This window comes from Schistocerca serialis, chromosome 3, assembly GCF_023864345.2.
Source record: "Schistocerca serialis cubense isolate TAMUIC-IGC-003099 chromosome 3, iqSchSeri2.2, whole genome shotgun sequence".
NCBI lineage: Eukaryota > Metazoa > Arthropoda > Insecta > Orthoptera > Acrididae > Schistocerca > Schistocerca serialis.
The window spans coordinates 313,453,236-313,468,696 of NC_064640.1; the positions used below are offsets into that span (position 1 = coordinate 313,453,236).

Consider the following 15,461-nt stretch of genomic DNA (forward strand, 5'->3'; position numbering starts at 1 on the left):
ACGCAGAATAACACATATTCAAACACCATACAAAATACTTATTTACATATTTGCACTTGACAACAAGAAAAAAATTCTCAAAATGTATCATGCTAAGCATGAAAAAATACGTAACTAGTGCAGTATTTCATTACTTAAATAATGAATGACAGCTGCTGGCTTTCCAAAAACATCGATTATGAAGTTTGAAATTAAAAATTCTCGAAATGCGTCATTAAGCATGAAAAAAATACGTAACTAGTGCAGTATTTCATTACTTAAATAATGAATGACAGCTGCAGGCTTTCCAAAAACATCGATAATGGCATTTGAAATTAAGTCAAACGTTTCCACTTCCCAGACAGTTATCAATTCCAGTTACATCAGCGGTTTTTATTAGATAATAAACCTTTATTAGATGATAAAGTCCCTGACAAGTCTTTTGATGCCTGTTATGTACATATATCATACATAAAGTGCCACGGGGGTGTCCTATACGTAACTTTTACAGCTTAAAACATTATTTCGCACATTTTTAATTTCCCCTTGTTTCACAGCATTTTTTTGAAGTCCCTTGAAAAGTGTAAAAGTGGGGTTTCGCTGTAACAGAGATATGTAATACAAATGTTGCTGGTATTAAAAATATACACAACAAATAAAAGAGATAAATAGATTATAAGCTTTACTTCATTCAAAAAATGTAATACTGATAAATTACAAATAAATTAACTTGCATTTTTGTCTTAGGAGACAGACAGACAGAGAGAGAGAGAGAGAGAGAGAGAGAGAGAGAGAGAGAGAGAGAGAGACTAAAATATTAAAATATATGCCTTCAGATTCTCTGTAGTTACAAATAGTAAGTGTAAAAATAACAGTTATAACACAAAAGATCACATCATATGGATTCAAATACTAGCACAAAAGTAAGTACATATATCACACTTATATTTCTAAGTATCCACAACAATCACATGAAATGAACAGGTCACTGTATTAAGTTGTTAAGTTATATCTATGTAACAGCCTACACAATCAACTTTTTACAACAATGTATCAACTTCCAATTGTCACAAAATAAAACATACTTTATCTAAGCAAAGACATTTGCTTTTAAACTGCAGTCTTATAGATTAGACAGTAAGTAACACATTTAGTAACTTGGAAGCTGAGCATTACAGATAATTTTATCACTTTTTCTTATCCATTACGGTATTACCACATAATGTGAACCATAAAAAATGATGGGATTTATATCAATTCAGCGAGCTTGCAGCACAGTTGATAATTTTAGCAAACTTACAATGGTAGATTAAATAAATACGATCACATATAAATAGTACACCAGTGAAATATCACACAACTTCGAACTCTTCACTTTCAAAATCATCTTCACTGTCATGTACAGAATCTGCAAGTCTAATGCTGTCATCTGGGATGCAAAATTTTGGAGCTGACATGACGTCTCTACTTCTTCCACTGCAGAATATAAACATGGGGTATTCAGCCTTTTCATGAGGAGGAATTAAGCACTGTGAACAAAAAAGGTAATAGACTTTTGAAGCTGAACGTACATTGAAACATTTTATTTTCAGATATTCATCAGGCTTATATTGAACAACAGAAAAAAATGGCCAATCACTAACAGTAAGGTAAAAACAAATTTCAGAAATGAAAATTGCTCAAACATGAGCTAGTAAATGGGTATGACAGCTGAATCCAAAGGGAGATACACAATGGAAAGTTTGTTTCGCTTTATGTTTACATATTTATCCACTCATCTTTCGTGTCTGACAATAACTTGAATTTTGATTTCTATAGATAACTTTTTTCTTTTTCCAACAAAGCAGCTAACTCCTTTCTCTCCAATATTATTTGTTCTGGAATTTAGCTATCTATTACAAGACTATCACTGAATTTTCACCTTAGCTGCATCTCTTACAAACCACTTCTCCAACACACACACTACATGCTTCTATACACTTTACTTCTATCAGACATGAATGCTGTCAATATTCCATATCAGTCATTGCATGGGAAAAATTGTTTTCACATGCATTCACAAGAGTGCGAGATACAAAAACTTGCCACTTTATCCTAACATAAGCTTCCACCACGGCAGCCAGTTTGAGTATCTCATGTGAATGGCTATGTCAGTTACCTTGAATATGCCTATATAAACTGTTCTTTATTTCATAATGGAGTGGAAACAAGGTGGAGAGCCCAAGCTGACCCACAGTCTGACCTGTATCAATTGTTGAGTGCTCAGTACATCATCCAGACAAATTGGTAATCTCACACTGCCATCCTCTCAAAAGAATTTCCCACTATATGAGCAGTTATTTCAAGTATTTGGTGCAGGTGATGTAAATTAAATTTACATAAAAATGTAGCTTTAAATTGGCTGCACAAGGTATTGATAAAGGTTACATTCTGTTTTGTGTGGTATTTGAAGAGATGTTATAGAACTGTGAAACCATGGGCAATGTGTGTGTGCAGTGATGAATCATAGTTTCTCATACGGTATTTTAATACAAATACATGGGTTTGTAGGTGGTCTTAATATCATCTATTGCTCATTTGGTACCTACAATTAAATTTACAAGTTGTAGAGTTAGATTGTGTTCTTATTGGTTGTGGAGAGGGCTTTAGGGGCTTCTGTAACAGTGCCATAGCAGAGTGTTACAAGACTACTCACACCAGCGAACCAAGTGGTACACATCTCACTATGAAAGATAACTCACTGAGACAGCATGATTAACTAACTAATTTCAGGGTAAACCGTCAATTGCAGAATGAACTGTGCTCGATGCTGATTTAAGCTTAGGAGTATTGAACCACTACCTTACCATCAGACCAAAAGCCTCACACATGGCATGTTCCTCACTAATGTTCATTAAAACTCTATCAAATATTACTGAGTAAAACAGTGTAGTGAGGAAGTTGGCTACAGAACCATGATTGTACTCAGGCATGCACCTCTTTGCCTGAAGCAAATTGACAGTCATAAATGTTTTCAGGGCACCAAAAATATTGAAATTGCTTGGGAAGATATCAGTACAACATTTTGTTGTGAAAATTCAGATCTTTGTTTTCAATTAATTTCTTTTCTTGTTAGACCTGCCACATTGTCACAAAAACAGTTACTGCTAACATTCAACTGTGCTGAGATTGAATTTCATCTTTAAATTGTGTAAACTGATAAAAGCAATAAAATAACTAACTAAACTTTTATATAATAAAGAACAAAACTGCAACAATTTCTTTGGCTAAAAAAAATTATAAAAGAGTCGAATGAAAATGAGACAGATGGGGAAAAAAGTAAGTAAACTGTTTATTATTTCAAAAGTTATTACCACAACTGTTAATACAATTATCCCACTGAGAGAATCGACAGTACCTTAATGGAATTTTTTTTGTGTTTCCTACAAAACCATGATTGTAGCCAAATGGGCACCTCTTTGTCTGAAGCAAATCAAAGGGCAGATGTTGCCAAAGTTGTTTTGATTATTGCTGCAAAAGTTTCATTGAGAAGCCCTTGCATATCTTTCATACAGTTCCGATCTCTTCCAACATGATTTCCATATTTTTGGAGTCCTGAAGTCATTCATGACTGTCAATTTGCTTTGGACAAAGAGGTGCACACCTGGGTAAAATCATGGTTCCTTAGGTAACTGCAAACATTTTTCCATGAAGGCACAGACTATCTTCTCAAATAGTTAAATAAGTGTATCAACAGTTACAGCAATTACTTCTGAAATAATGAAAAGTTTACTTAATTTTTCCATCTGTCTTGTTTCCATTTGACTGCCCATTACGCTACTTAGAAAATAATATGTAAACTATATTGACCTCACCGTTTGCACATTCTGAACAAACTTTTCAAGGTCATCTTTAGTTTGGCAGTAAAATCCTATGCAACACGATGGATCCATTTTGGAGAGATTCAGTTTCCTTGGTGACCTACAGTGAAAACTAGAGAGAGGAAACTCAGCTTTCCATACATCAACCATTTCTTGACAATAGTGTGGATCTAGATGAATCAATTTGTCATCTAGAAAGATCAAAATACAACATTACTATTACTGTTATTATAATAAGAGAAAGTATCTCTAATTTTAATAAAAGTTGCAGATCATTAAAACTCAGAAAAACTTGACTACTTTTTCCAATTCAGAGTGTAACATAATGGAAAGTAAGTTGTATAGGGCCAAGGAATATTATAATACAAGTAATTTCAAGAAGACAGTTATGACTGGTAAAGTAACTGCAGGGGGCAGTGTGGACATGTTTTATCACAGGTGTCAGCTTCTAACGAGTCTAATAAAATATGTTAAAAAAGAGGGTGAAAACATTTTACACTGCAGCAGCACTAGACACAATAAAAAGGTTAGAGTTTAATGCATCATCTACAATTAGGCTACAAAACAGTAAATTGTGTCAGTTGAGCAGGAGTATCTCTCAATGTTGTTGAAGCAGTAGCATGAAGCAATTTAATGAAACTACAGAATTTGGTTAAGATCAATTAGAAATGAAAGGTATACCATTAACTATGATCCACAAGTGTATGAAATATCAGTAATTTATTGCATACATTTAAAAATAATATACAACATAAAACATTCGTAAATCTAGGTTTTCACTCCTACTTTTATGGAAGGAAATGGATTTTCTATATCAAATTAGCTGACAGTTTTCCCATCATGGGATTAGTCATTTTTGGGAGATATGTTACATTGGGAGGAGAGGTAGTAAATTAATTAAAATAATATTGTGTTACAAGAGGGAACAGAAGCAATACCATACTGCCTTGCTGTGGTCTTAGACCAATAGAAATTGAATTTGTCATTTGCAAATCCACACAAATAATTACATATCTTACTTGCATGCAGAATCTTGCTACTTTATATTTGATCTTTGGCTTCATAACTCACTGTCAAATCATAATGGGCAACAGCAGTGGAAACTGAGGTAGGAAAAATACTCACTACAATGAAATATGTATGAGGAAAACCAAAAGTGCACACCCCTGAAAGATGGTAACTGCCTTTGATTTGGAGCCATCTGGAGGGTTCTTGCCACAGGCTCCACAGCCCTAGCTGCTGATTTCTGGGCTTGCATTACGGCTGGAGAATTGTAGGGCTCCCTTTCATAGTTCAGGCATGCAATACACAGAAGAAGCAGCTACTCAGGTAGCAGAGTACTTGTGGAGTGCACACAGCTTTTTTAGGATAGGTGATAATAGCTTGAGGTCCTCCAATGAATGCTCATCAGTCAACACACGAGTTACATCAGACCGCATATGACTTCGAATGCCAAGTTTTAATAGAAAACTTGTCTAAACATTTGTAATGAAGTCCTCGAATTTACCACCATCCAGGAAAGTAGTTGCACCCAAATTATATTCAGAACAGCGAGCTGGATGAAACACGGAGTAGAAAAGCTCTGAAATATTTAATGAGGCATGGCGTGTATATCGGAAAGACAGGTTAGACACTGTATGAGGGAGAGTATTCATGCAACTGACAAAACTATTGTGTATCAGGTTGAAACAACATAACTGTGAATTTATCTGCTTATGACTAACCAATCCAGGAAAACTCAAGTTAATCATCTCGTGTTTTTACAGACCACATGATTATATAGTAACAGTTGCAGAATTATCCACAGAAAGTCTGCACTCATTACTGTGTAACTACTTCTGTCATGCAATTTTTGTTGCGGATGACTTCAACCATCTATCTTGTATTGACTAGGACATATACAGATTCAATGAAGGTGGTAAGGACAGATATTCTTGTGAAGTAGTTCTGAACACATTTTACAAGAACTGTCTGGAGTAGTTACTTTGAAAACCCACACACAACAGAAATATTTTACACCTTGCAGCTACAAAAAGGCCTAACCTTACTGACAGTTTCAGTATAGAAACAAGGATTGGTGATCATGCTATAGCAATGAAGATTACTTAAGTAAATACAGACACCAATAAGGATATGGAGTTTTTATGCTGGAAAGAGTAGATAAGCAGTTGCTGGCATCCAACTTAGATAATGAATGGAGATAATTTACTTTCAACATGATGGACAAAAAAGAACTGGAGACAGAGCTTAAACTAACTGTAAATCATAACTTAGATCAATATATGCTGAGTCTGTGTATTAAGGGTAGTTTAATAACAAAATTCAGAAAATGTTGAGGAAACAGAGAGTGCTGCACTCTCGGTTCAAAAAAGAACACAGAAATGGCGGCAGGCAAAAGGTACTAGGAATTCGTGCACCTACAAAGAGAATGATGCATGAAATATAAAACTTATGCCATCATTTGTTAGGAAAGAGCTTGCTGAGAACACAAGAAAATTATGTTGTTAGATAAAATCATTATGTGGGTTGAAGGTTTCTATTCTGTCAAATCGTCTGATGTGACAATAAGAGACAGAAAAAGGAGAGCTGAAGTTTTAAATTTTTAATTTTAAAAATCATTCATGTGGGAGGATAATACAAACATACCATCGATTAACCATTGCACAGATACCCTTATGGAATTAACCACACACAAGCGTTACAAGATTTGCTTTTCACAGCCACACAAGGGTTACATTTCACTCCCTGGCACTGAGAAGCAACTGGGATAGCTGAATACATAATTCATCAGGTCCAGATGATATCCCATTTTATTTTACACAGACCACTCTTCAACATTGGCCGAGTACTTAGCTTGCATTTACTGTGAATATTTTGTCCAGCAGGTGACTCGTATATGTAAGAAAGGTAAAAGAATAGACCTGCACAATTACAGACCAATATCTTTAACACTGGTTTGCTGCAGAATTCTTGAACACATTCGAAGTTTCAATTTATTAAATTTCCTCAAGACAGAAGATGTTTTGTCCAAAAATCTGCACAGCTTTAGAATCCATCATTTGTACGAAACTGACCTTGCCTTTTTCTCACACGATATCCTGCAAACCACATTCCTACATTTCCAGAAAGCATCTGACACTGTACACCACTGCAGACTGATAACAAAGGTCTGAATGTAAGTAATGAGTACTCAGATATGTGAGTGGCTCGAAGACTTCTCAAATAAAAGAAACCACTGCACTGTCCTTGATGACGGATGTTTATCAAAACAAATAGTTTTCTATTGAGGGCAAACACAGCTGAAGTAACCCATGTTTCTGAAATAAACCACTTTCAGCTGTATATGAACTTTTACAGGAACATGACCGGTTTCGAGATTTCAAATCACATCTTCAGGTGTCTGACCCCAGTAGATGAATGGTCAGCGTGACGGATTGTCAATCCTCTGGGCCGAGGTTCGATTCCCGGCTGGGTTGGGGAATTTTCTCCACCCAGGGACTGGGTGTTGTGCTGTCATCATCATCATCATCATCATCATCATCATCATCATCATCCCTCATCGACTGCAGGTCGTCAAAGTGGCATTAAATTGAAAGACCGGCACCTGGTGTGGAACTGTTTTGAAGTCACTGTCTATGACAAAAACAGTTTGCTGCCAAACAACAGCTTCAGATGTGACAGACTCTTTGCTGTCCATCATGGCTCCATAAGACAAAAGCTGGTTCACAGTAACAGAATATTCAGGTGATGGGGCACACTTACAAACTTTCAAGAGACAATAGAAACCAATGTGCCAAACCTCACAGAGAGGAGTAGAAACCACCTTCTCGGGTAAAACATAAAATCTATGACTATTGACTATTGTGCAGGGGCAGTTGAATTTAGTGAAACTAAACTACTAATTGTTGTTTGTAGATCCCCTAACTCTGACTTCAGAGCATTTCTGCTCAAGCTAAAGAGTGTTCTTGGTTCACTTTGCAGGAAGTACCAAAAATTAATTGTATGTGGTTACTCCAACATTAATTTGTACATGAGTGTGCAAGGAAAAGGATATTGGTAGATCTCCTAAACTCATACGATCTGATGCAGATTGTGTTTTTTCAAACTAAGATGCAGGGGAACAGTAGCACAGCCATAGAGAATATTTTTATCCATTCTTCATTATTAGATGGGCATGATGTTACTAAAAGGGTGAATGGCCTTTCAAGACCATGATGCACAAATTTTAAGACTAAAAGGCTTTTGTACTCAAACAAATGTCACAAATAATTACAAACTACGTAGGAAAGATAACCCAACAGCAACAGAGAGTTTTTTAAACCTTGTTAAGGAACAAGAGTGGCACGTTGTTTATAGTGCCAATAACACAAGATGATAAATATAATGCTTTCCTTAACACATTTCTCACACTCTTTGATAGTTGCTTTCCATTAGAATGTTCTAACCGGGGTACTAGCAGTAGTAGGCAGCTCGGATGGCTGACTAGTGGGATAAGGATATCATGTAGAACAAAGTGGGAATTATATCAAAATGTTAGAAGTAGCCACAATCAAGCTACAGTAGCCCATTAAAAACAGTATTGTAAGGTGTTTAAAATGTTATTTGGAAGGCAAAGAATATGTGGTACGTAAATAAAAAAGCTAATTCACAGAATAAAATTAAAACCATGTGTTCAGTTTGTAGTAAAAATATTCTGTTACTGGTAAGTCAGATATATATACAGTATTTAACAATCATTTTCCAAGCATTGCTGGTGAATTAAATAAAAACTTAGTTTTGTAATAACTTCAAGTTGAACAAATATATTTTAAGGAAGACGCAATACATGAAAGTCACAGATCAAGTAAACAGTAAGACATGTGTACACTTTAACAGTCAAATCATAACTGAGTCCAAGTCTAGCGGCCGCTGGCTGGCTGGCCGCTTAGGTGGCGCAGCTACTGCATGGCTGGCAGACAGCGTCGCATGTAGAGGACACGCGTAACTGCGCGGCGGCACTTTGAAAGATCGACGAGTCACAACAAGTTTCTACAGGGATTCATATAACTGTTGGCAAATGCCTTTCAGAGATTGATGTCTGAAATACTCCTCTGTGATACTAACAAGGGGGAGATTGAGTCAATAATTAAATCACTGAAGACTAAGGACTCTCATGGATATTATGTAGTGCCTAGCAGAATATTAAAGTACTATGCTGCACATGTTAGCCCTGTACTTACCCATATTTGTAATTTTTCCTTTAAGACTGGTCAGTTTTCTGAACAATTAAAGTACTCGGTAGTAAAGCTGCTTTATAAAAAGGGAGAAAGGGATATGCCATCAGTGTTTGCTGACGTTACTGAAAAGGCTGTGTATGTAAGGATAACTGATCATTTTATATCACATAATTTACTGTCAAATGTACTGTTCGGCTTTAGAAGTTGTTTAACAACTGAAAATGCTATATTCTATTTTCTCTGTTAGGTACTGGATGGATTAAAACAAAAGGTTTCTAATGCTAGGCATATTTTCTGATCTAACTAAGGTGTTTGGTTGTGTTGATAATGAAATATTGCTCCAGAAGTTGGACCATTATGGAATACGGGAAGTAGCTCACAATTGGTTCACCTCTTACTTTAATTACAGACAGCGAAAGGTCTTTATTCACAGTGCTGAGAATGGCTGTGATGTGGGGTCTGAGTGGGGTACAGTCAAATGGGGGGTGCCCCAAGGATTTTATTTATATACATGATATGCCCTCTAGTATTATAGGTAATTCCAAAATATTTATGTTTCTGATGACACTAGCTTGGTAGTAAATGATGATGTATGCAACATTGGCACAGTTTCTAATAGTGCAGTTCATGACATAAGTTCATGGCTTGTAGAAAATAAACTAACACTAAATCACAGTAAGACTCTTTTTACAGTTTCTAACACACAATTCAACAAAATCCGACATTTTAATGTCACAGAATGGGTGTATGTGCAGTGAAACTGAACAGTTCAAATTTCTAGGTGTTAAGATAGATAGTAAACTGTCATGGAAAGCCCACATCCAGGATCTTGTTCAAAGACTTAATGCTGCCATTTTTACTATTAGAATGGCATCTGAAGTAAGTGATCGTTTGCTTAGTTTCATTCGCTTGTCATATGGTATTGTATTTTGGGGCAATTCTTCCCATTCTAAAAGGATATTTTTGTCTCAGGAACAGGCAGTTTGGGCAATAAGTGGTGCAAGTTCGTGAACCTCTTGTCAACACCTGTTCACTAGTCTGGATATTTTGACATTAGCTTCTCAATATATATATTCTTTACTGTTGTTTCTTGTTAACAATATTAGCTTATTCCCAAGAATCAGCAGCTTTCACCCAGTCAATACTCAGCAGAATTCCAATCTGCATTTGGATCGCACTTCCTTAACTCTCATGCAGAAAGATGTGCAGTATACTGCTGCATCCACTTTCAATAAGCTACCACAAGGATTTAAAAATCTTAGCAGTAATCCACGCACTTTCAAATCAGAACTGAAGAGCTTTCTCATGGGTCACTGCTTCTATTCTCTTGAAGAGTTCCTTGAAAAATTAAGCTGATTATTGGTGTATATTGTTGACTGCGTTTACTTAAACTTATGGCTCAAATTATTTTTGGGTTCACAAACATTTCATTTTTATGTGTTATTTCTTTTATGTTGTAATTTGTAATTGCACGTACCAACGTGTTCCATGACTTTGGAGATTTGCTCCTCAATTTGGTCCTACAGAACTAGAGGTGTAAATAAATATAAAAGTTGTTGGCATTTGATCTGTAGTGAAGGGACCCCATTCTCTGCATATAGGCTGGTCCAAAAGACACCTGTCACAAGTCTGACCCCACAGTGGCGGATTAGGTCCAGCACCTGCAATGCTGAAGGTGATGCTGAGCCCTATGCCAGACTTTCATAATAAAGACAGGGCAAAATCACAGTTTTCTAGAACTGCAAAAATGTAGAGCAGTTTGTGCTCCAGCTAGTGTTACTACGGGAGCAAAGAGTATAAAGATGTAATAAGCACATTTACTTAAGCTGGGAAAGCCACGTCAACTGGGCATCATAGACCACTCGTAGAAAGAAATAGACTCCACCCCAATGGGCAATTGGTTCTCAAGGTAGAGTTCCGATTGTGAATGGACAGTACCATGCCGACAGAAGAGCATGACGTGTCTTGGCAGCTAAAAACTGAAAGTCATGGGTGAGCGCTCATGACCGTGCCTTTTGTACAGCAGTCACCATTCAGTGACACCCAAAGAGGAGGAGCAATAGTAAATGCAAAAATCATCGGCATACTGGGAGGGTGACACTGTAAACCCCACAACTGCAGCTTGACCATTGATAGCCACTAGAATAAGAGACACACTCAATACAGAGCCCAGCTGGGTCCCATTCTCTTGTATATTGGGTGTATTGCAGAAAGTACCAACTCTGATACGGAAAGTATGGTGTGACAAGAAGTTCGGGCAAAAAATGTGGAGCAGGCCAAGGTCATATAGGGTAATGAGATGCCATGTGGTGTCAATGCCTTTGGCAAGTCAAAGATGACAGCTATTAGGTGTTGATGTCAGGCAAAAGCTGACCGGATAGCCGACTCTAGGTACCAACACAGCCATTGACTTACCATACATTCAAGCAACTTGCAGAGAACATTAATGAGACTAACTGGGCGACAGCTGCCTATGTCAAGGGGTGTTAACCAAATTTCAATGCCAGGAGTGTTACACTTCATTGTCATTGAGACGGAACTCATCCTCGCTCCAGATACGGTTGAAAATGGCAAGGATGTGATACTGGCAATTCACTGATAGGTGTTTGAGCAACTGACTGTGGATGTGGCCTGGCCGTGGACCTGTGTTTGGGCAAACGGCTAAGTCACTGGGAAACTCCGACTCACTGGATGGAGCATTGTTTAACTTCAGGTGAAGGGAGGGGGAGGGAGATGAGGGGAGGAGAGAGGGGGGAAAAAAGAGTGCCCAATATCCTACGAAATCCTAAACCAAGTCAAAGCAAAGCTGGCGCCAGAGAGACCATACAGTGGAAAAGCAAAGGAGAAAAAGGAATAGCAGAAAAATGGACTTGGAGTATGGAAAAGGAAGGTGTCCTGCAAGTGTTGAGAGCCCAGTTGACGAAACACATACAAAAGGGATCTGAGCCCCCTCGGGGCAGGGGAAGGGGGAGGGGAAGGGGGAGGGGAGGTTGTATGTAGCCGTGAGTAATCACTACTGTAAGGTGTTCATTTGCACAGACAGGCTACTATCTTCTGTAAGCTCTGCTTTTAGCAGTTTTGTTTTGTTAGAATGCATTTCTCCTCCAGTAAAGATGGTAGGGATTTGGTGACTTGGGACATTTGACTTTCCTGGTCTGTCTCTAGAGAAGAATTTGTGGCACTTTAGGGTTGCATGGTTTATTTTTCTTTTGTTTTATCTTATCTTGTGGGATTTGTACTGTTTGGTGAAAAGTGATTTGTCATAGCTCAGAAGTGTGATGGTCACACTTGCCAGTCAGCTTCCCTTGAAGTCATTCCAGGAGACAAATGCAGTGCATGGTTGGCTTGTGGGGTTGAAGGGACCAGACTACTAGGGCCATCGGTCCCTTTTTCCACGAACTTGAAACACCCACAAAGAATAAGAACAAGCAATGGAGATGACAAGAGACAACATAGGACAGGAAAGATACAGACAGAGACCAGAAAAAAGGAATTAAAATCACACCGAGTGTGACAGTGGTTGTCTGACCATAGAAACAAAAAATGAAAAGCCAACCACCAAGAAACACACTGAAAACCCCAGTCTAAAATCGTAGCCCAAAGGTCAGACTCAACACAAAAAAAAAGAACACACACTTAGATCAAGTGATAAAAACCCACTGCACGAATAAAACTCATAACTAAATCTGACGTCATCTGATAAAAGTGCAGGAAGCATATCAGACAGCGGAAACGTCTGCCTGAGCGGAGTTACAAGCGGGCAGTCCAACAAGATGTGAACCACCGTCAAAGCTGACCCGCAGCGACATAAAGATGGGTCCTTGTGGTGCAATAAATAGCTGTGTGTTATCCAGGTGTGGCCAATGCTCAGCCAGCAGAGGACAACAGAGTCCTTGTGAGAGACCCGCAAGGAGGAGCGCCACGTACCGGTAGCCCCCTTGATGGCCTGAAGTTTGTTGGGTGAAGGAAGGGTGCGCCATTCTTCACCCCAGGTGCAAAGTACCTTCTGCCGCAAAACTGACCTGAGGTCACTCTCCAAAAGACCAATCTCCAAGGCTGGTGCACCGACAGCCTGTTTGGCCAGTGCGTCAACAGGTTCATTTCCGTGGATGCCAACATGACCCGGGGTCCACACAAAGACCACAGAGCGGCCACAACGGGCAAGAGTATGGAGGGACTCCTGGACAGCCATCACCAGACGAGAGCGAGGGAAACACTGGTCAATAGCTCGTAAACTGCTCACGGAGTCACTCCTGAGCAGAAGCGGATATACTCTAGGGCGGGAGAGATGGCGACCAGCTCGGCAGTGAAAACACTGCAGCCAGCCGGCAATGAGTGTTGTTCATAACGATCCCCTAGAGTAAAAGCAGTGCATCAGATGATCTTAGAGGTCTAGACTCTTAGGAATAAATTGATGAACAACTCTGAACCACTATGATTACATTAAAGTGGCTTCAAATCAACAATGCATGAAATTTTTTTTAAGAAAACTGTCATGGGCACTTGGTGCCTTGTGCAGAAGTTTTGTCAGAGTGTAGTGGAGCTTATATCAGATTTCTTAATCATGGCATTTCCAATGTGAGAGGACTGATTTTGTTAAATACAGGTACTGAATGAGCAGTATGTGTGAGGCTTTTCAGAAGACAAAGGATAAAAATAAAAAAGTAAATGGCAATACCATTATCCTCATTTTGTCAGCTTCCCATCACTCTGTGCTACAACACTGGCTCTTTCAATTACGTACTGTGTGCGAGTTTTCATTACGGTCTTAGAATTTCCCCTAATCTACAGAATCCCATTCTGGACTCCACACTTAAATATGCCTGACCTGTAATATATATGGTCAAATACCCTGATCACTTTCAAATTGATTCTGGAAAGCATATGAAGCAGGCTAATAGTGACTTTACTGTTTAATTTTGTTATTTGTTAATATAAATACATAAATAAACAAACTCCTGCATTAAGGTAGTTAAATACATTTTTCCACTTCTTCAACATTTCTTTGGGTTGAGAAATCTTTTGCACAGATTAATTAATGACTATAAATGTGTAACTCCTGCAAAATCAAACTTTAAATATTTGTCAAATATACAGAATGTTCACATAAGAATTGTACATTCAATGCAATCTTTAACAGCCACCTATGGCAGAATATTTAGTTATCAAAAACCTTGTAAAACCACACATGTACTTATGTATGAAAATAACCTGATCTGTTATAATGATCTCTACAACTTTACCTTGGAATCCAACGAAGTACAGGGAATGTTTTGGTCGGCCTCCAATTATTCCAATACAATTATCCAAAGACAGCATGGCAGTAAGACATGGTGCATATATATAATTCAGTTTTTCTGCACCAAGACGAACTGGTATTAACAAAATTAAAGACTTCCAGGAGCCTTTACCATTTGCTTCACACTGATCTATCACATCTTGAAGATATACTGCAAACAAGCAAAATAGTACTCTGGTTGACTCACCTCCAGGAATAATAAAAAAAAATTACAAAAATGTACAACAATCATAATTATAGTATAGTATGCAAAAAGTTAATCTTGTACTCAGTGTTAAATGGCTTAATAACAATGGAAAAATAACAGGAAGATGCTTAGAAAAAGATCAGAAGAAGACATAAGAGAAGAAAGGCACAACTAAAGGTGGCAAAGACAGTTCAACATGATGGTTGGTAATGTTCTAGGCAGCGGGCACATAGTCTTAAGCAGAGAGACTGCGACAAAGTAAGATGTATAGCTTAGGAGAAACTAAGTTAATTAGTGTTAGCCAAGGAGTGAGAGGAATATATATGATTTCCAGCTGCATATTTAAAAAATACAGCTATTCATGAAAGAATTTCAAATAACTCGTGCAGAGAAATGTATGTTCATGCTATCTCTGTATGTTACAATGTAAATTTTGTAACACTGTACCATGTTGGTTGTAGTAACCATTTACCTGGGCCCATCAATTATTGCAGAGTATAATGATGGTTCTGCCAATCCAGAATACTGAACAGGGCCAGCATGTGGGTCGTCACATTATGTGAGTTCACAAATTGCTCTGTTTTATATTAACCTTCCAAACTGTATATACCAAGTAGGTACAATGACCAAAGTTTGTCACAGGGTCTGAAAAGAATGTATAGATTAGTTAAATGATGATAGGCCCTATTTGAGTAGCCCAAGGAGGATATTTTGCAGAGCAAATTACTGCACTAGCTGAATAATTCACAACTGACGTAAGGAGGACAGTGACTAGGTGTCTGTCCTGGTGAGGTTGATCAAACCTGCTGATGGTGGGTAATCGAAACTAGTTTGAGACAGTTGCTTTCAAAGTCGTAGCTTGAAACGCACAAAATAAATGTTCAATCATCATGGTGTTTTGTATATGATGAGCAATTCTT

At 37.9% G+C, this 15,461-nt stretch overlaps 1 protein-coding gene across 2 annotated transcripts in view; it reads right to left on the bottom strand.

The window, feature by feature from the left end:
* Positions 1-397: 397 nt before the first annotated feature.
* The window catches only part of LOC126470123 (cysteine protease ATG4C), an 81,201-nt gene continuing 66,137 nt past the window's right edge, over positions 398-15,461 (bottom strand). Inside the window, exons 6-8 of one of the 2 annotated variants that reach the window (XM_050097738.1) lie at positions 14,299-14,505; positions 3,834-4,030; positions 398-1,508 (exon numbers count right to left, since the gene is read on the bottom strand). In XM_050097738.1, the coding sequence (XP_049953695.1) occupies positions 1,332-1,508; positions 3,834-4,030; positions 14,299-14,505 (581 nt within the window). In that variant the 3' untranslated portion in view covers positions 398-1,331. The remainder of the gene's footprint in view (positions 1,509-3,833; positions 4,031-14,298; positions 14,506-15,461) is intronic. The other variant, XM_050097736.1, reaches the window with a different exon arrangement.